Genomic DNA, 20,181 nt, shown 5'->3' with positions numbered 1-20,181 from the left:
CCAGCCTGTTCTGCAGCCTTGCCACAGGCCACAGACTTCAAACGCTGCCTCAGCCCTGAGCCCCACCCTGGCCTACCCTCCTCCCCTGTCCTCCTCCTCCACTGTGCTCCCCCTCCTCCCCTGTCCTTGCCCTCCTCCCGACCTCCTCTTCCCCCACTGTCCTCCCCATCCTACCTCCTCCCCGTCCATGTCCTCTCCGTCCTCCCCCTTGTCCCATCTTCCCCCTCCTCCCACCCTCCCCTTCCTCCCCTGTCCTCCCCCTCCTCCTCGTCCTCCCCCTCCTCCCGTCTTTCTCCTCCCCATCCTCCTCCACTGTCCTACCTCCTCCCCTGTCCTCCCCCTCCCCTGTCCTCCCCTCCTCCCCCTTCTCCCATCCTCCCCCTCTTCCTCTGTGCTCCTCCTCCCGTCTGCCCTCCTCCCCTGTCCTCCTCCCCGTCCCTCCTCCTCCCGTGTCATCCTCCTCCCCATGTTCCCCCCTCCTGTCTTCCTCCTTCCCTGCCTCCCCTCCTCCCATCTTCCCCCTCCTCTCCATCGTCCTCCTTCCCTGTCCTCCTCCTCCCCCGTCCCACCTCCCACCTCCTCCCTATCCCCCTCCTCCCCATCTCCCCTCTTCCCCCATCTCCCCTCCTCCCCCCTCCTCCTCTTCCTCCCCTGTCCTCTCCCTCCTCCTCGTCCTCCTCCCCTGTCCTCCCTCCTCTCCGTCCCCCCTCCCCATCTTCCCTCCTCCCCTGTCTTCCTCTTCCTCACCTGCCTTCTCCCTCCTCTCCATCCTCCTTTTTCCTCCTCCCACCTCTTTCATGGTTCCCTGTATTCTGATTGGCCCGTTGAGTAGTTCTGCTGCAGAACGAGGCTTTCAAAGGCATCCGGTTGCTTGTGGTCTTCCACCAGCAAGAATGTGGAGGCCGCCGTGTGAGCTCACAGTTAGGGTCACAGTTGTGACAGGCAGGGTTGCCCCTGACCATGGGGCCTGTAAGGGGCTCGAGGAGTCTGGATAGCGGCGCCGAGGTTTGCTCTTGGGGAGAAACCCCGAGTCCCAGCACATTGTGTGGGGGCCGCAGGACAGCGGCCGGGGATGCCCTCGGGACCCCTGCGGTCCGAGACTCAAGGACTACTTGACAAGCGGCAGTTCAGGCTGCCGCGGATGCAGGTTTGCTCGTCAATGGCCGCTGGTTAGGGAGACGATTCTGGCATGTTCCAGGCAGGCCAGTGTCGGGAGAGGTCCCCGCGTGTGGGAGACGGAGGCGGCGAGGGGTGGAGGATGCGGGCCGCCCGGCCCGCGGTGCTGGCTGAAGAACCGGGGAAGGACCGCGGCGGCCTCCCGCGGGAAAAGGCACGAGACGGGCTCGCCCTGCGGCTCAGCGAGGAGCCCGCTCCACTCTGGACTCTGAGCGCCGGGGCCTGAGGTGACGCGTTCGCGTTGACTGAGGCCGGAGGTTTGCGGAAGTCCCCGGCTTCCGGCCGCAGGAGGCGCCCGCGCTGAGGCTGCGCGACGTGGGGCCCGCCAGACCCGCCTGGGCCTGTGGCTCCGCGCAGCCATCTCTGCCGTAACGTCCCAGAGACCGTCACTTCCGGTTTTGTTTCTGGGAGAAGTTCAGCGTTGGGAACCAGTCACCCGCCGACCTTCCAGTGGACACGGAGGACAAGCGGAGTCACCTGGCGCCGTCGCTGCTTAGCCCAGAAAATCGCCTCTAATCTAGGTCAGCGCCCTAGACCTGTGTGTGGAGCGCTTCAGGGCTGAAGGAAGATTTTCTTCAGGGCTGAACCTAGATTTTCTCTAGCCCAGAAAATCTAGGTCAGCGCCCTAGACCTGTGTGTGGAGCGCTTCAGGGCTGAAGGAAGATTTTCTTCAGGGCTGAACCTAGATTTTCTCTAGCCCAGAAAATCTAGGTCAGCGCCCTAGACCTGTGTGTGGAGCACTTCAGGGCTGAAGGAACCACCGACGTTCTGCCGCTGACGGGATTGGAAGCGGGGCTGGGCCTGTCCCTCTGGGTCGTTCAGCCGCAGGGCTCTCCCTGCCTCCTCCCTCGGCCACCCAGGCCGGAGACACCCCGGCCCCTTCTCCGGGACTCTCCTTGTCAGTGAGATCAACCCTCCGGAGCTGCTGTGTCTTCCCCGAGCCGCAGACCCGGGCCGGGAGGCGGGGCCTTCAGCTGCTGTGGGGTGTGGGGGGCCCTGCCCGGGCCGGAGCCGCGCCCACCCGGTTTCCCTGCTTCACCCCAGCGTCTCTGTGGGTGCCCTTTTGACCACGACCCCTCCTGTGCCGCGAAAGTAAGTCGTTCCTGTGAGCTGTTTGGGCATTTTCCACACCTGCCCATCAGTTGCGCCTCTAGGAAGCTAATGCGCAGGTTTCCCGTCAAATTTCCTCGCTTACTTTTGCAGACGCGCCTGCTTGGTACAGTCTGCCCTGCGCCCCGTGCTGTGGGGGCAGAGGTCACTGCCATCTGCGGCTCCCCTGGTGACCCCAAGACCGTCAGTCACAGGTGCAGCTTCTGCCCCCGATCCACAAAACGCGTTAATCTCAGGCAGCACAGCCACAAGCCAGAGCTGTTCTTCTGGTGATATCCGGTGTCCTGGTGATAAGGTGTGTGAGCTGCCCCCTGCTCGCAGTCTCAGCTCCTTGGAGGCGCCCCCCAGCCGTTTGTGTCTCTGGCTGCTCGCACAGACGCGTTTCATCATCACTGTTGATGGACCGCCTCTCGGTGGAGCCGTGCAGTCGGCGTGGCCCTGCCTGTCTGATACCTGTGCCCCTGTTTCGGAAAACTGTTCTTGTTCCTGTGAGAAAGTCGCCACCAGCGCACACAGCCACGTGTGCTGTGTCTGGAGCTGGTCTCTGGGTTGCCCACACTCCACGACTGCAGGCTGGCTCCAGGGGGCGCATTCTCTGTGCAGGCACTAGGTGCTGCTCAGGGCACGAGAAGCCAAACCCAGGTCCCTCCAGGTGCTCTGGGCCTGGAGGGCTGCAGGGACAGAGCGCCAGGGATGGGCGGTGTAAGGGGCCAAAGCGAGCTGTCTCCTGTTCCAGAGGCCAGAAGTGGAGGGCAGGTTGTCAGCAGGGCTGGCTTCTCTGGAGGCCTCGCTCCCCAGCACGACGGCGGCTGTCTTCGTCTTCACACAGGCGCTCTCCCTCCACGTGTGGGTGTGCAGATTCCTCCTTCCTAACAGCACACCAGTCACATTGCATTAGGGCCGCCCAAATGACCTCCGCTCGCTTACCTCTGTAAAGACCCTATTTCCAAATAAGGTCATGTTCCCAGGGCTGGGACTCCAGTGTGTCTTTTTGGGGGAGGGTATGCAGCTCCACCCTGGGACCTGGTGCCTCCAAGTCAGCTCAGTGACTGGGTGGGCGCTGTCCGGCCACGGCAACCCACATACCTTTGGCATCCGTTCCAGCTGCATCCTGCCCCCACACAGCCCTGCCTGGGGAGTTCCTTCTACACAGATGCCCACCATGAGACTAGTGTGGATTAAAATTGCTTCAGGTATGGGAATCCCCCGGGACTTGAGGCTCCTTCTAGTCCACCTGCTCCAGGTCACCTGCCCAACACGCCTCCAGTCCCATTGGGGGGCAGCTTTCTGAAAGATCTGTGGGGGATGCCATTGAAACCATTTAAGACATGAGACACAAAACCAGCCTCATGACCATGCCATTTGGGGCCACTGTTGCTCCTCTGGGACCTGCTTTTGATGCGTCCAGTTTGGAAGTCAGCCACCAGCCTCACGCTCAGTTTTTCAGCTCAGTGGTGGGCGGCGTGCCTCCTGAGCGGTGGCTGGGATAGGTCTCGTTTTCATGACCCTCTCTGGATGTGGCAGGGCTTTCTGGATATCAGCCCCAGCCCGTCCCAGTCTGCCCAGATGCACCATTGTATGCTGAGCTGCGGAAGCCCCTGAATGACACTCAGTTGACTTACCTAAATGTTAGATGATCTTTATAGCTTGAGCTGAGCGTTTCCTGAAGGCATAATTGGAAGCAGAATGTCTGCCTGCTGACTAAGGATGGGAGTGTGTGGGAGGAAGAGAACTTGCCCCTTCAGAATGTGTTCCGTCATCTCACTGTTGCTGGTCTTCCAGTGCCCAGGTCTGCGAAGAATCAAGCCCACGTAGCTTCTCAGAGTATTGAAACAAACGTGGTCTGATCATTTATTCCTTTGCCTCAACTCTGACAAGTTCAAAGTCCTTTCTGTGTGTGACCAGCTGGGACCCCCTAAGCAGCATTGATGGCCCTTGCTGACGGACAGCAGCCCCAGGATGTGCCTTTGCAGCCCTCAGACCTCGATGGACACCATGAACTCGGAGCAGGAGCTTGTGGGTGCTGGTGCCAGCTGCAGAGCACATCCTGGAACATGTTGTCCACTGAAGAGTCAGGACTCAGACCCTCTAGGAGGAAGATGCTGGCTCAACCTCTCCACAGGCCGCACCATCAACGTGAAGAAGACGGTCTCCCGCCAGCATAAATGACTGAGCCCAAACCTTCACAGAGAGCAGAGGCAGTTGGAGAGCCCAAGAGAACATGTGAGGCCCCTGGGAGGAAGGAACCACATTGCCAAGTTCCATGAGGCCCTTGGGAGGAAGGAACCCCATTGCTGAGTTCTGTCAGGCCCCTGGGAGGAAGGAACCCCATTGCTGAGTTCCAGGACTCAGCAGTGGCTTCACAGATGGCCTCACGCATTCTCCAAACAGCAGCACCATGGAGCCTGTGTGCTGGTGGGAGGCAGATTCTTGGCCCTGCAGAGCAGCTTCCTGAGTGTGGACAACAAGCCAGGGGGCCTGGGGGAATGCCATCCTCAGAGATCCGTGTAGCAAGACGATGTTCCAGGCAGAGGAGTCTTCCACACACTTTCCTTGGATGCAGTCGCGGGGGGCGGGGCACAGGAGGTTCTAGATCATGATTAATGGCTACACCACTGCGTCCTCTAACATGCTTAGCTTGGCCATCTTCCAAGGCTCTTTGCCCTAGTAATACTCAAGAAGAAACTGTGGGATGTGTCTCTTCTGTTGGCACCTATGAAAATCGCTCCATATGTTCTGCCACCACAGGGCAGCAAGAACACACTTTGCCAGCTTGGCTGACCTACCCGTTTGGGTGTGTGTCCACCGTCATCTCAACCTTGCTCCTCATTGCTTGCTGTGTGCCATTTATCACAACAGTCCTGTGAGTTGTGTGTTATCCTGCATTCTCTGAACACTGAACAGTTTACCCAAGATCGCCTGCTGGCAAGCAGTGGGGCTGGGAGTCAAACCCTGCGAGGCCATGGCCACATGAGTCGTTCCATCCTTCTGAGCCTTAGTTTCTTCAGCCTAAAACAGTAAGGTAGTCCCCGTTCTGTCCATGGCCCAGGATGGCCACTGGGTCCAGGATGAGAAGAGGATCTAATCCGTGAAAATATGGAACATCTGAGTAATTTGAAATACTCTTTTTTTTAATATCAAAAAAATATTTTTGAGACAGAGTTTCACTCTTGTTGCCCAGGCTGGAGTGCAATGGCATGGTCTCGGCTCACTGCAACCTCCGCCTCCCGGGTTCAAGCAGTTCTCCTGCCTCAGCCTCCCAAGTAGCTGGGATTACAGCCGCCCATCACCACACCTGGCTAATTTTTGTATTTTTAGTAGAGACGGTGTTTCACCATGTTGGCCAGGCTGGTCTCGAACTCCCGACCTCAGGTGATCCACCCGCCTCAGCCTCCCAAAGTACTGGGGTTACAGGTGTGAACCACTGCAGCCGGCCTGAAATATTGTTGAACAATGCACTAACACATGATAAACATAGTAAAGGTTCAGAAAAGGAATGTGCACAGTGGGTTAAATTAACTCTGTTATAGAGTTAAGTTAACTCTGTTATAGAGCCAGGTGAAGGAAGACTCTAGATGAGTTCCCACGTTTTCCTGGCCTCTCAGTAAATTCTCAGACTATGGTTTTGAAGAGCACACCCATTCTTAATGGAAACATGAGGCTGTTATGAATTCTCATCCTGTGGCTCCTGCCATTGCTCTGTGTTGCCTCCCCAGGGAGGTATGATGTTTCATTTGAGAACAGGAGGGAGCAGCCTTCAGTTCCACGAGCACAGGCCAGGGCTGATTGCGCGTGGGCCCACCCTGTCTTCATCTCCAGCCTGGGGTTGGCCTTGAGAGGCCCCAGGCCACCTGCCTCCCTTCATAGAACATGAAGGCCCTCCCCAGGCCTTGTACGTCAAGGAAACTGCCCTTTAGGGGACTTGGGAACTGGATACCATCATCCCATTGGCTCTAAAAACAACTCGTAAGAAGTAAGAGAAGCACAAAATAGAGGTTCGCCAGACACATGAACTCTCCGCATGAGGAGCGGTTGTCACCCCATGCGGGAGTCAGAGTCCGCCCTCCTCCACAGCCCGCAGCGTCCCTTGGCCCACCTAGGATGGCTCCAGGCGTTTCCCGGAAGTTCCAAATGACCCCATATTGCAAACACAGTGACTTTGCTGGCCAGGCGTGGTGGCTCATGCCTGTAATCCCAGCACTTTGGGAGGCCGAGGCAGGTGGATCACCTGAGGTCAGGAGTTTGAGACCACCCTGGCCAACGTGGCAAAACCCTGTCTCTACTAAAAATTATCCATGTGCGGTGATGTGTGCCTGTAGTCCCAGCTACTCGGGAGGCTGAGGCAGGAGAATTGCTTGAACCCAGGAGGTGGAGGTTTCAGTGATTCAATATTGTGCCACTGCACTCGAGCTTGGGTGATGGAGCAAGACCCTGTCTCTTAAAAAAAAAAAAGACTTACCTGGTAATTTCAAAAGCAACATGTTGACACAAAATCAAGTATGCGATCAGGAAGTAGGAGCTCTCCGAAGCCCTGGAAGCCGGGTCCTCCACTCAGTGCTATCTTTAAAGGGTGACCTTGGGGGAAATGAATTCTGCTGAAACCATCTTCCACCAAGAAGCCCGTGGGTTGTCCTCTGCTTGTCATCAGGGCTCGGGTGCCCAAGACAGATTCCCCCTCTGCCACGGAGAGGAGAGGGCCAGGCTTGTAGAATGTATGTTTAACTCCCCAGGACTCCCGAGCTAGGGAAGCATTTTCTTAATTTTCCAATGAGAAAATTCAGCTGGCGCTTGTCTGCTGAGTCCAGTGGCAGTGGCCACTTTCCCCATGGCCTGTTGCTCACAGGACCTGGTGGCAGGGACCGCTCGGCTGAGAAGGAGCTCCTAGCACACTGCCCTGATGCCTCCTCTGTGCCCCACCCCACACACGCACTGGAGACCAGGCCGCTGGTCTCAGGGCTCAGTGGGTACCGTCAAAGCACCAGACCAAGCCAGGTCAGGAGCCTGGGGGCTCCAAGCTGCGCTGCCTCTTCCCTGCCCTGCTCCCTCGTGACCCTGCTCTTGATAAAGCCTTCTCAAGACACGTAAGAGCGGTCCCCAGTTGCTGGTCTCACAAGTGCCTAACGGTGGCTGTGCTGAAAATGAGGCAGGGCCCGGAGGCCCCTGGAAGCAGCCAGAGGCACTGCTTTTATTCCCAAGCTCTGTGTGGGCTGCAGCACCGGACCCAGCCCAGCACCTCTGACCACAGCCTCATCTCTGGCTGTGTTCTGTGTGGCCCCACTGTGAAATTGGGCTTCTGGAATCAATGTTTGGAGTAGTGTTTGTGGGGTGTTCACATGTCAGAGTCCACCAATTTTTTTCTGATTATTCACATTACAATTTCCTGCCACTGCCAATTTTCACTCTCCAAGAACTAATTTGTGCAGGAGTTAAAAGCCATTGAGTCCCTGGGATTTTTGCATCATTCACACCTGCGTTCAAAGCTGACGGGATGATTTGTAGCTTCACGACATTCCTGAGGCATTCAGCTACATACGGCATGTGCATATGTACATACGCATTTTTCTCCTCTTTCTAGATGTTTTGTCTTACCCCATCTTGTCACCCCTGAAAGAGGCTGACATTCCTACCTGAAGGAGGGTGTCAGGATGGCATCCAACCTGGAGTGTATTGATCTCTAGTGCACAGTACTTTCCTAGTTAAATCAGTTAAAACACTAAGTTTCCCAAGCCCTAGAATTTGTTGTTTTAAAAAATATAAGTAAAATCTCCAAGAAAAATGAAAGAATTGCATAGAAAAGCAGAATCTGTGCAGCTTCACCACCACCACACTGCTCCATGATTGGGGCCACTTCCTTCTGGTGCCAGCGCCCGCAGGAGGTGCCTGGTGAGTTTGGAGTTGGGAAACAGGTCCAGAGGGGACCCATGGCCTCCAAGCACTGGCCTCCGAGGGCTCCAGCCAGGGTGGAAGAGAAGGAAATCTGTGTTGTGTGCAGCACTGAAAAGTTTTCCCTGGGACAAACGGCAGCAGAGCTGAGACGCTGTCTCTCAGATTTCAGCCAGGGATGTCAGTGACAGGCCCTCTGAAGTGGTCACTACCATCACACTGGCTGCAGCAGGGAGGCGTGACCTGGGCATCCTGTTCCATGAAGCAGGCAGGACCCACCCCCACCCCGGGGAGCAGCTGCAGCTGCCCGAACCGTAGCTGCAGACCCAGGCAGCCCTGCACTCTTGGGGACCCAGGAAGAAGATCCTTGCCCTTGCAGGAAGTGTCTGCTCCTGCTGCCTGGATTCTCCCTGCTGTTGGCACCCATGCTGATCTTGGAGCAAAGTCAGGGCCGAGCCCGGGTGCTGTCACAGCTCAGCAGGTGTGGGCACACTCAGGGCAGTGCTGACACACCAGCCCCCTGCCACCTCAGCCCCCTCTGGACTTTGGGCACCAACAAGCATGGGAGGGAAGCTGAGGGAGGGCTAAGGGCAGCTCAGCTCTGGCCGGCAGGTGCCCCTTGGCACAAACAGCCTGGGTGCCATGAATGGCAGCAGGAGGCAGAGATTCCTGGGCAAAAGGGGGTAGGTCCCCATGAGGCACCACCTTCAACCACCTTCAGGCCAGGGAGGGTTTGAAGGCTGGGGGCTGGGCTGCGAGTCCTGTGGATCAGAGTGGGAACTCATGGTGCCTTTTCCAGGCCTGCCCATGGCCACCCATGGACCAATCAGCATGTATTTCCTCCCCTCTGAGGCCCATAAATGCCTCAGGCTCAGCCGGAGCTGGGCAGACATGGGGATGACCAGCTACAGAGAGGAGCTACCCTCTCCAAGGCCTCCTCTCGGCTGAGGTCTGTAGAAACAATGGGACAAGCAGCCTGCAGAGAGGAGCTACCCACTCCAGAGCCTCCTCTTTGCTAGGAGCTGAACACTCATCAGGACCCCCTGGCTGCAGAAAGGAGCTGCCCCCTGTGGGAGACTGAGCTGTTGAATTGCTCAGTGAAGCTCCTCTTCATCTCGCTCACCCTTCACTTGTCTCCGTACCTCATTCTTCCTGGTTGCAGAACAAGAACTCGGGACCTGTCTAATGGTGGGGCTAGAAGAGCTGCGGCACAAACAGGGCTGAGGCATGCCCCTTGCTCGCCACATTGTGGGTAAAGAGAAGGAGAGAATAGCTCTCTCCTTCTGAGAAGGGAGCCCAGAACTGGGAGCTCCCCAAGCCAAGCCTGTGACTCCATTTTTGGGACCCTGTGGTTCCTGCCATCTCCAGACTTCCAGGAGCTACCATGTTCCTTAGTGTCAACCATGGAAGCTGCTTGCAGCCTGCCTCATCTGGCCGCAGCCTCACAGAGAGCCAGCGCCCATGCTGGCACATGGAGCTGCCCACCCTGCTGCAGCACCCAGTGTGCCTGACTGGTGTAACCGGACCCCACGCTCCTCACACACCCTTCACCGCTGCATGCCTGACTGGCCCTTGGCAGGCATAGGACCCAGGCTGGTAGTGTGAGCCAAACGCAGCCTGCCAGGCCCAGCCTGAGCAAAACTTGGGCAAAGGTGCCACTGGCCACAGAGATTTCTGGCAGAAAAACAACGCCCCTAAGATCCCATAATACAAAGAGCACCTTGCAGAGAAAAGGAAGTGGCTGCACACCGGGGAGGTGGGAGATGCAGGAGGGGCTCTTTCAGCTTCTCCTCCTCTGTGAGCTCTGCTGATCGAAGTTTCTAAAAACAGGGCAAAGAGGAGGGCAGTCGCAGTAAGCAGAATGGGGGTTACCCTAGAACCAAAGCCAAGACAGCTGGTGTATCACAACATCACAAGTGCCGAGCGTCCCCCGTGCTGTGCCCGGCTTCAGCAGCCATCAGGTTACTCGGCCTGTCCAAGCGAGTTTTTATGCCAGTCTCCACTGGTACATTTCTCCTCTATTTCCTCTTTATCTGCATTGTATTTATCTCTTACTCTCCTTTTAAAACTAAATTCCGGTAATCTTGAGGACTTAACTCTTCATCGACTATGAAACTTTTTATTTTGGAAGGTGGCCGATTGCTTAACGTTCCTATTTCCATTTACCTGCTGTGTGTTGCCAAGTGTGTCTGTGATTTAAAGGCCAACATGGTGTAAAATTCTGCAGAGGAACCCCTGACCTTGGTGTGTGAACTCCACGTGGGGGAAAACACCAGGATATCTCCATTCTGCTGAATGGGAGCTTTGTACCACTTCCCCACATGCCGTTCGTCTGCCTCCCACGTGGAGGATCACAAAGAGAGGGGAGGATGGGAACAGGAACATTAGAAACCACATTCAGGAGGGTGTGAGCAGAGTCCTGGGAGAGGACACGGGTGGGCCCTGAAGCCTGGGCAGGGGTCCCACACTGCTGGGCTATAGGTCCTGGAGGCTGGTTGGGAGTCCCACGCTGCTGGATGGTGGGCCCTGGAGGCCAGGTGGGGGTCCCATGCTGCTGGGTGGGCCAACGTTCCTCTGACCCCTGCACTGTGTCCTTGCAGATGACCACTCCCGGGTCCTACTGAAGGCGGAGAACAGCCACAGCCACTCGGACTACATCAACGCCAGCCCCATCGTAAGTGTGTCGCCAGGGCAGTGGCCCTGGGCTTTCCATTGGGCGTCATGGACACGGCAAACCACGCGGGAAGGTTCTTGGGGGAAATCGCATCCCCGCCTGGCTCAGCGTCTCTGTGGTACACGGGACCCACTCTGCCCACTGGACTCCCGCCACTCCTCTGTTCCTTCACCAGTGGGGCTATTTATGAGCTGTGTGGGTCCCGGCTCACGCTGGGCGGTGGGTTCCATGACTTGTAGAACATCCAGCAGTGGCGACTGGACAGTTGCCTGACTAGAAGACATGGCTTTTAGGAGAGATTCGTAGTGGGTGTCATTCCTCTTCCTGGAGCTACTCATTTCCTGTTTATTCACTGGGCATGGGCACATGAGTCCTCAGTCTCTGCTTTTTGTAATGATCAGTAGCACGGAGGCAGGTCCAGAATTCCAGATTCGTTTTCCTGAAGTTTTTCCAGCGAATGGGACCCTGTTTCTTAAGAAAGAGACCGTTTTTTGGCTGGTCCTCCCCCTGGGATAGACACAGGTGCAGTGGAGATCAGGCTGTCCTGTGTTTCCGTGGACAAGTGTAGCGGCAGCTCCTGCACCATGAGGTGTGGGTCCCTGTGGCCTGTGGTCCTTCACTTCCCAGGGGCTCCCCTCAGCCCATGCTGGATGCAGCTCTCACCCTATTTAACTCTGGGCATCCCCCTTCCCTGTTATGACCTCTGGGGGGAGCAGGGCTGAATGGGGGGGCTTGCAGCCCTTCCACGGTGAGCAGAGGAGGGAGAGAAATGAGCGTGGAGAAGGCTGAAGCCACAGGCTAGGGACACTTGGACTGGCTGTTCAGATGGTGGCAGGTGGCAGGGGTGGGATGGGACACTGTCCAGGGCCAGGGCTTTGGAGACCTGGTGGATGGCATTTTAAACCAGCAGTGGAGAGGCTGGGGCTCCACGCGGATTTGTGGCAGACACTGGTTGTCATGTTTGCCCCTTTAAACAACTCTTCTCAATTCTGGTCTTCAGGGAAGCATGAGGACATCTCACTAAAATTCCACATTCGCCTTTAATCAAACACGGTGCCTGCAGGATGCGACACTGTTCTAGGGCTGAGTGAGACAGAGCAGGTGATCGAGGCACAAATCATACCCTACGGTGTCTTGAAGTTTCTTTGCTCATCCATAGGGAGCTTTGGATGAAATTATTGGCCCCACTGCCTGCAGGCCGCGGCCACTGATGACAGACAGTGCTCAGCTCTTGGCTGTGCTGGTCTCAGTGGCCACTGATGGTGGATGGTGGATTGTGCTCAGCTCTCGGCTCTGCTGGTCTCAGCACACCCGTGGGATAAAGCACACTGGGAAGATGCCCACATGCCTGAGCCAGTCCCGTTTTCCGGCACTTCACGGCCCACACAGCGAGCATGTTCGGCTTTGAGAGAGTGAATTCAAAGTGAAGAACTGGTCTAGTGTACTTGGTCTACACCACCTGAACCCAGGTTTCTATTTATGTGTTCATTCTTAAGAAGGAATCACTTCCTTCCAGCAGAGGTTGACTCCCAACCTTGGTTCCGTCTGGGTTTCAAAGATCCTCATTCATCTTCCTTAATAAGATGTGATGCACGTAATATTTTTCTGTCATCGATTCTAATTCAAAAACATCAAATCAAAGCCTCACCGATGTGCCAGCCTCTCACTTGATGAACAGAACATGCGTTCTGGTAGAGCCAGGTGTGCATGCCTGGATTCCGTTCCTGTACCATGTGCAGCAGAGTTGGCAACACGAAACTGTCCGAAGGAAAAGAAAAGCCATGTTGAGGTCCCTTTTCCCTGAGATGAACCGTTTGATGAGGCCAAAATGAGGAATAAAACCATGATTCACAAGCCTAAAAGACGAGAGTTCAGTGTTGCAGCTGGGCCCAACTCTCCCCCACTTGATGGGTTCCAACTTGCAGATGTCTGCGCTATTCCAGGCCACAGCCAAGCCAACGTGGGCAGCAGTGCCCAGGGCAGCAACTGTGTCAAGCTGGAAACGGTGGACAACTTTCACGCTCGTGTGGGAACTAGAGGAGGTGTGTGTTTGGGGGATGAATTCCTGCACATTCATGCCGCTCCCTCTCCAGGCCTTACTGGGCAGGAGCTTGGGTGAGAAGGTGAGGCCAGGAGGGAGAAGTAATTCTATGGTACCTTTTATGTCTTGCCTTTATTTCATACCACAATTTTTTTTTTCCAAATTTGGGTTGTAAGAATGAAGCAGAAGAAATCGATGGTGACTCGTCTTTATGAAATAGCTGAAGGTACAATGATAATTATCTTCCTAGTGGCAGCTGAATGAAAAGCTTACAATTATAGCAAAGGAAGGCCCTGGCTGTGCAGGATAAAACTATGATAATTACATCTGTCATATTTGTACTTAGTCCTCATTACATTTCAGGGAAGGCATCCAGTAGTAAATAATGTGCAATCTTTGCTTTTAAATCAGAGGTCATGAAAGTCAATGGGAATTCTGTTTTCCCTCATAGGTTGTCTGAGAGAGAAACCCATGAGCTACATTTAAAACAGCCTGGTTATTACTGAGGACACCAAGTTGAGAAATGGTGTTCATGTAACAGCCCACTCAAAGACAGCACACAAGCTTTATTGCCAGGACAACCCTGAAACTCCCAATGACACTTAAAAATCAGCTTAATTCTTCATTTCACTGTCTATTAAGGGAGAAAAAAAAATCATTTAAAGTTTTAATTCAGAATGCATTTACCTATGTAAGGACAGAGTGGCTTTTCAGAAAAGGAAGAGAGGTTGGATGTTCTGACTAGCATAAGAAATTGGCCAAATATGGGAACCACTTCAGTTATTTACAATCAAACTTCTATGTATAATAATGGTTTATATTCAGTATTTTACTTAAGTAAACCTCAACTCCTAAGAATACAATATAAAAATATTTCAAGTTCAAAAGTCCATCTCCTGACCGGGTGCAGTGGCTCATGCCTGTAATCCCAGCACTTTGGGAGGCTGAGGCGGGCGAATCACTTGAGTTCAGGAGTTTAAGACCAGCCTGGCCAATGTGTTGAAACCCCATCTCTACTAAAAACACAAAACCTAACCAGGCGTGGTGGCTCACACCTGTAATCCCAGCTACTCTGGAGGCTGAGGCAGGAGAATCATTTGAAACCAGGAGGGAGAGGTTGCAGTGAGCTGAGATCGTGCCACCGCACTCCAGCCTGGGCTAAAGAACAAGAGACCCTGTATCAAAAAAACAAGTCAATCTCCCATTGATTACCGAAGCTACAATTTCCCAATAAATTCCCATCTTAAGACTTAGTATTTGGAAAATAGACTTGACAAGTCAGATGGTTGTTTTCAAGAAAGCATTTCATGAAATTTGCTTTAAATGTTAGGAAAGGCAGGTGGAGAGATGGGCAGGTAGAAATACCTGCAGATGAGGCATGTACTTATCCTTTGCACAAGATTTCAGCCTAAAGACGTGACACCCCCTGCCGTGTCCTTCCCCAAAGTCAGCCAGATCCTTTTAAGATGTTTAGGTCATGGCTGCCCGAGGCCGGGGTTGGTTTGGGAGCAGAAACTGGCATTCCCTTCACCTGCCCCGCAGTGGGTTCCTCTGCCACCATCGAGGCTGTTGAGGACTACAGAACACAGTCCAGTGGTCCTGACATGCTAAGTGCTTCATTTCTAAAATGAACTTTGTTTGGAATATTGGGGAAAATGTGGCTAAGTTTTTCATGCAGATTAGAGTTTCTAAAGATCCTTGTTTAGTAATTATCCTCCGATAGCATAAGGCGCATCACTAGGCCGTCTTTACACTGTATTCAGAGAGACAGAGGAACACACCTCATTAGTCTCCTAGTTCATATGACGTCTTCCTAAGAATCAGTTGACTAAGGGATAATAGAGTCAACACAGACAAATGGGTTTTATTTTTATTTTTAAAAAGTAGGCTGGGCGCAGTGGCTCATGCCTATAATCCCAGCACTTTGGGAGGCCAAAGCAGATGGATTGCCTGAGGTCAGGAGTTCGAGACCAGCCTGGCCAACATGGTGAAACCCCATCTCTACTAAAAATACAAAAATTAGTTGGGTGTGGTGGCACATGCCTGTAACCCCAGCCACTGTGGAGGCTGAGGCAGGAGAATCGCTTGAACTCAGGAGGCAGAGGTTACAGTGAGCCAAGATAGCACCACTGCACTCCAGCCTGGATGACAGGGTGAGGCTCCATCTCAAAAACAAAAAGTAAAAACAGAATTATACTCTTAATTGTACTTGGTTTCTGGCCATTGATTTTCATGAAGTCACTTGGAATGAGTCACACTGGATTCTCTATGGTACTGGCCTCTCCGGGTGGGATGTGTTGCCGTGGAAGCCTCATCTGGGGAGAAAGCGCTCAGAAATGACAGCACCTCACCGTTCAGACGCTCGGCCCTGCACACCACTGGAGGGCACGGCAGCTCTGTGCTTGAGGAAGCGGTGTCCTTCCTTCTTCTGTGGTTCACTGAGGAGAGCATGGACACATGTTAGCGGGCCGCAGACCACCCGACAACTTGGTGTTCACTGAAAGTTTCAGGATGACCACCTACACCAGGACACACGCATAGACGCAGATGAGTCTGCACATACATGTGTGCTGGAATCCAGAGCTAAAGGACACTTAGAAACTGCATCATCCAAGCTCCTCACTCCCTGAGCACACTCGCTGTACAGATATCGGGACTGAGGCCTGGAGACACGGACATCCAAGCTCCTCACTCCCTGAGCACACCCACCTTACAGATATGGAGACTGAGGCCTGGAGACTGTGACGTCCAAGCTCCTCACTCCCTGAGCACACTCGCTGTACAGATATCGGGACTGAGGCCTGGAGACACGGACATCCAAGCTCCTCACTCCCTGAACACACCCACCTTACAGATATGGAGACTGAGGCCTGGAGACTGTGACGTCCAAGCTCCTCACTCCCTGAGCACACCCGCCTTACAGATGTGGAGACTGAGGCCTGGAGACACGGACATCCAAGCTCCTCACTCCCTGAGCACACCCACCGTACAGATATGGAGACTGAGGCCTGGAGACACGGACATCCAAGCTCCTCACTCCCTGAGCACACCTGCCGTACAGATATCGGGACTGAGACCCAGAGACACTGACAGGCCTTTTCCCACAGTCAGGCAGTTTGTGTCGGGAACATAACAGTCATACAAATAAAAAGTATATTGCAATGAAACAGAGCAACGAGTAGGAGGCGGAGATTAAGAACGAAGATCAGAGGAAGCCGGAGTGGGTGCTGTGTAATCACTGGGCGAGGAAGATAGAGGGACACACACCTGCCACGTCGGGTCGTCAGGTAAATGCCCTCACTGGAAAAAGCAGTGTTAGTAGAAACTCACTTGATTTCCTCCACAGCCACTTATCCTGCCTGAAAACATTAAATGTAATAAAATATCTGTGTGGCCAGTTAAGTATTTGCTTGACTTTTCCTCGAAGGCTGTGAGAAACCACAAGGAGGCCGCCTGTGGCCTTCACAGTCGCTGCTTGCACAAAATCCTTCCGCCCAGAATCATTTTCTGTTCAACAGAATGTGCCAGGAATTAAATGATTGTAATTGTCTCCTGAATTATTGTGAAACTGATAACACATGTCACCACTCGGATCATCATGCTGTTCCCACCTTCCCAGTGGCCCCCACAGGACGGCAGGTGGGCAGGAGGGAGGTGAGGCCGGTCCCCACTCAGTCTGCGCAGCCCATACTTCGTGTTCAGGCATCCCCCTGCAGCACCCTGACTGCATTTGCTCCTGTCTTGGGCATTGGAACAGGTGATGGGTGTGTGGACTTTAGGACACCTTAACAATTCAGACCTAACTCAATAGTCACCTTATCGACCCTCCTGCAACCCTGTCCAGAACTTTACTTTCAATCACCTTTTTCTCATTTTGAAAGCAACTAAATGTGCCAGTTTGAACATGCTTACAATTTTAAAATGTGTTGTTGTAGAAATTGCTCTGGGCAAAAAAAAAAAAACACACACACACACATTTAAGAAGGAGGTGGGGTTTTCCTTTTTATGCATTACTATTTGCAGAGAAGAGACAGGGTCTCTGTAAATAGCTGTCACCCCCAACAAATGCATATTTCAAAAAATCAAAACTCCTTATTTCTGCTAAGCATTTTTCTACTGAAACATTCTAATTGGGGCTTTCAGTGGCAGTAACATAATTTTACCTGTATTGTGTGTGTTGTGGCGAATTTCAAAACGAGGTCCGGTTTTAATTATGAATCACTAAATCAGATGCACAAAAAGCTTTTCTCCCTGCCTTCCCCAGCCCCCGGCTAGCGTCACCGTGTTGTTCTGTGAGAATAACTTACATCTGTTCCTTTATGCTCGCCCCTCTTTTATGGTGAACATAATTATAAGGTGCATTTGGTGCCTTCTTTTGTGCTGACAGCCGTCATCTCTGGGGCTGGTGACGGCTGCACAGGGACTCACTGGCTGACTGTTAAAGAAAACGTGCCCCACGTCAGCTTCCCAAAAGCAGCAGCGCTCAAGGTGACACGGGGGCCACCACTGATGTCCTCATGCATTGGCTTAAAATTACATAGGGTTAAAACTTGCTCGTTTTTCACTGTGTTAAGAAATTTATTCTTTTTGGTTTTGGGGGGTTTTTTTGTGATGTAAAAAATAATTTTTTTTTATTTTTTTATTGTTTATTATACTTTAAGTTCTAGTCACTCATAGGTGGGAATTGAACAATGAGAAATGTATTCTTAATAATTACCTTGAAATCTGGAGCATCGTAAATCTCGAATCAAACCCTGATAGCAAAAGAGTACATTTTAGTCCTAGACACAATAGAAGGAAGGACTGTGCTTCGGCTGCACAAGCAGCTGCCTCCCCAAGGTGAGGTTCCCCCAGCGCAGCATCCAGCTCTCTGGGAGTCAGTCTCTGCAGATGCTTCTGGGAGGTGTGGGGAGGAGCTGGTGAGTCCTGGGGATGATAGGGATGACCTGGTGTCTTCATGTCCTTTGCAGGGTGGCCTGGACTTGCCCTCTGGAAGACAGAGCCGCCTCCATCTGACTCCCCTCAGCAATGTGCTCAAATCCTGCTTGCCTCTCGAGGCTTTGTCCTCATGTTCTTTTTTCTTTTTTTCTGTGCTTAATCTTCGAAATAAATGTAATAATTATGGTCTTCCAAGCCAACCTTCTCCCATTGGAGCTAGCAGGATGCATTCGGACAAATTGGGGAGCCGGAGAGCCCACACCTGCGCTCTTTGTTTCTGGTCCCTGCCTGGTGGGGAAACAGAACAGAAAGCCACTCCCAGCAAGGCCCTTCTGCCGCGGCTCTGCCCGTGCCCCCTTCCACCATGGCTCTGCCACAGACCCAGGCCCAGGCCAACGGCTCTGCCTGTGCCCCATTCCACCCTGGCTCTGCCGCAGACCCAGGCCCAGACCAACAGCTCTGCCCGTGCCCCCTTCCACCCTGGCTCTGCCGCAGACCCAGGCCCAGGCCGACCGGCTCTGCCCGTGCCCCCTTCCACCCTGGCTCTGCCGCAGACCCAGGCCCAGGCCGACCGGCTATGCCCGTGCCCCCTTCCACCCTGGCTCTGCCGCAGACCCAGGCCCAGGCCAACCGGCTCTGCCCATGCCCCCTTCCACCCAGGCTCTGCCGCAGACCCAGGCCGAGGCCAACCGGCTCTGCCCGTGCCCCCTTCCACCCCGGCTCTGCCCGTGCCCCCTTCTGCCCAGGCTCTGCCACAGACCCAGGCCTAGGCTGACCAGCTTTGCCCGTGCCACCTTCCCTTCTGCCCTGGCTCTGCCACAGACCCAGGCCCAGGCCCACCGGCTCTGCCCATGCCCCCTTCCACTCTGGCTCTGCCTATGCCCCCTTCTGCCCCAGCTCTGCCACAGACACAGGCCCAAGCCCAGGCCGACCAGCTCTGCCCATGGCCCCTTCCACTCCGGCTCTGCTGCAGACCCAGACCCAAGCCCAGGCCCACCAGCTCTGCCCGTGCCCCCTTCCGCCCCGGCTTTGCCGCAGACCCAGACCCAGGCCCAGGCCGACCGGCTCTGCCCATGCCCCCTTCCACTCCAGCTCTGCCCATGCCCCCTTCCACCCTGGCTCTGCTGCAGACCCAGGCCCAAGCCCAGGCCGACTGGCTCTGCCCATGCCCCCTTTCCAGGATACACAAAAACAAGCCCCCACACACGACAAGTTAACTCCAGCAGGGAAGCAGGAGGTAGCGCTGGTTCGTTCTCCCAGGACGCTGGCAAGTTTGTCCTTGGGGCCTGGAGGAACCATGTTCACACTCTCCATTGAGAGCCTGGAGCTCAGCCTCGGCCCAGCCAGTCCTGTGTCTCTAGCAAGAGGCTCGTTCTCCTGAACACGGGGCAGCCTGGGTGGGCTCCGTGGCCAGGAAGCTCTGCGGTCACTTGCAGGCTGGAAAGCTCATCCATGTCATGGGGCTGTACCTGCTGAGTGGGCTAATGACAGCTGTCTGCACTCTTTGGGCTACTGGTCTTCATTTCTGTTGATGCCGCTCTTAGAACCTCAACCTCAGGTATAAGGAAAGCATTTCAGACGTGGTGGCTCAGCTCGAGACGGCTGGGCCTTCAGACACGGTGGCTCAGCTCGGGACGGCTGGGTCCCCATCTGTGCCATGTGCTCGTTTGAATCAGCAAAGGGCAAGTTGTGTGTTGCTCAGCTCAGGAGACGCCACCCTTCCCTCCTCCTGAACCCGGGCTCTGCTTCTGGGCTGCCTAACCTCTGGGTTTCCTAACCGCTGGGCTTCCTAACCTCCTGGCTAACCGCTGTCATGTGGTCTTGTCTCCGCAGATGGATCACGACCCGAGGAACCCCGCGTACATCGCCACCCAGGGACCGCTGCCCGCCACCGTGGCCGACTTTTGGCAGGTGAACTTTTTAAAATTAAAATCTCTCTGAAAGGAAGATCTCAATAGCTGGGTCACAAATCGTGTCTTGAATCTGATTAAGCCAATCAAACTTCTTGCAGACACTCATCAAATGTTACTTATATCAGAATTTCAGTCTGTTCGTATTTTTTATTATCAATCTTTTGTTTTCCAAAACTTGAGTATGAAAAAAATTCCCTTTGAGAGATGTAATGTTTTCAAGATCATTACTTTTAAGCCACTTTACATTTGCATTTTATAAAACAGCGAGGATAAAGTTAGTAAGTGTTTACATCGTTCCATGTTATTGAAAAATGTGCCTGTTCTCCATGGTGTTGTTATGATGACGGTCACAGCAGGGCCCCCGTGCAGTTTATCCTCCTCTCCTGGAGTCCCGTAGGGCATCTAAAGGCCAGGCGGTGCTCCTCGACTCGGCGCAAGCCCAGGTC

General features: G+C 54.0%; 1 protein-coding gene across 10 annotated transcripts in view; it reads left to right on the top strand.

The window, feature by feature from the left end:
• PTPRN2 (protein tyrosine phosphatase receptor type N2) overlaps positions 1-20,181 on the top strand; it is a 1,017,982-nt gene that overhangs the window by 938,992 nt on the left and 58,809 nt on the right. For all 10 annotated transcript variants that reach the window (XM_045387364.2, XM_045387363.2, XM_045387365.2 and 7 more), the window contains 2 exons: positions 10,770-10,843; positions 19,656-19,733. In XM_045387364.2, the coding sequence (XP_045243299.2) occupies positions 10,770-10,843; positions 19,656-19,733 (152 nt within the window). The remainder of the gene's footprint in view (positions 1-10,769; positions 10,844-19,655; positions 19,734-20,181) is intronic.

Source organism: Macaca fascicularis, chromosome 3 (assembly GCF_037993035.2).
Source record: "Macaca fascicularis isolate 582-1 chromosome 3, T2T-MFA8v1.1".
In the NCBI taxonomy this organism is placed as follows: domain Eukaryota; kingdom Metazoa; phylum Chordata; class Mammalia; order Primates; family Cercopithecidae; genus Macaca; species Macaca fascicularis.
This window is presented reverse-complemented; position numbering and strand designations above follow the sequence as displayed.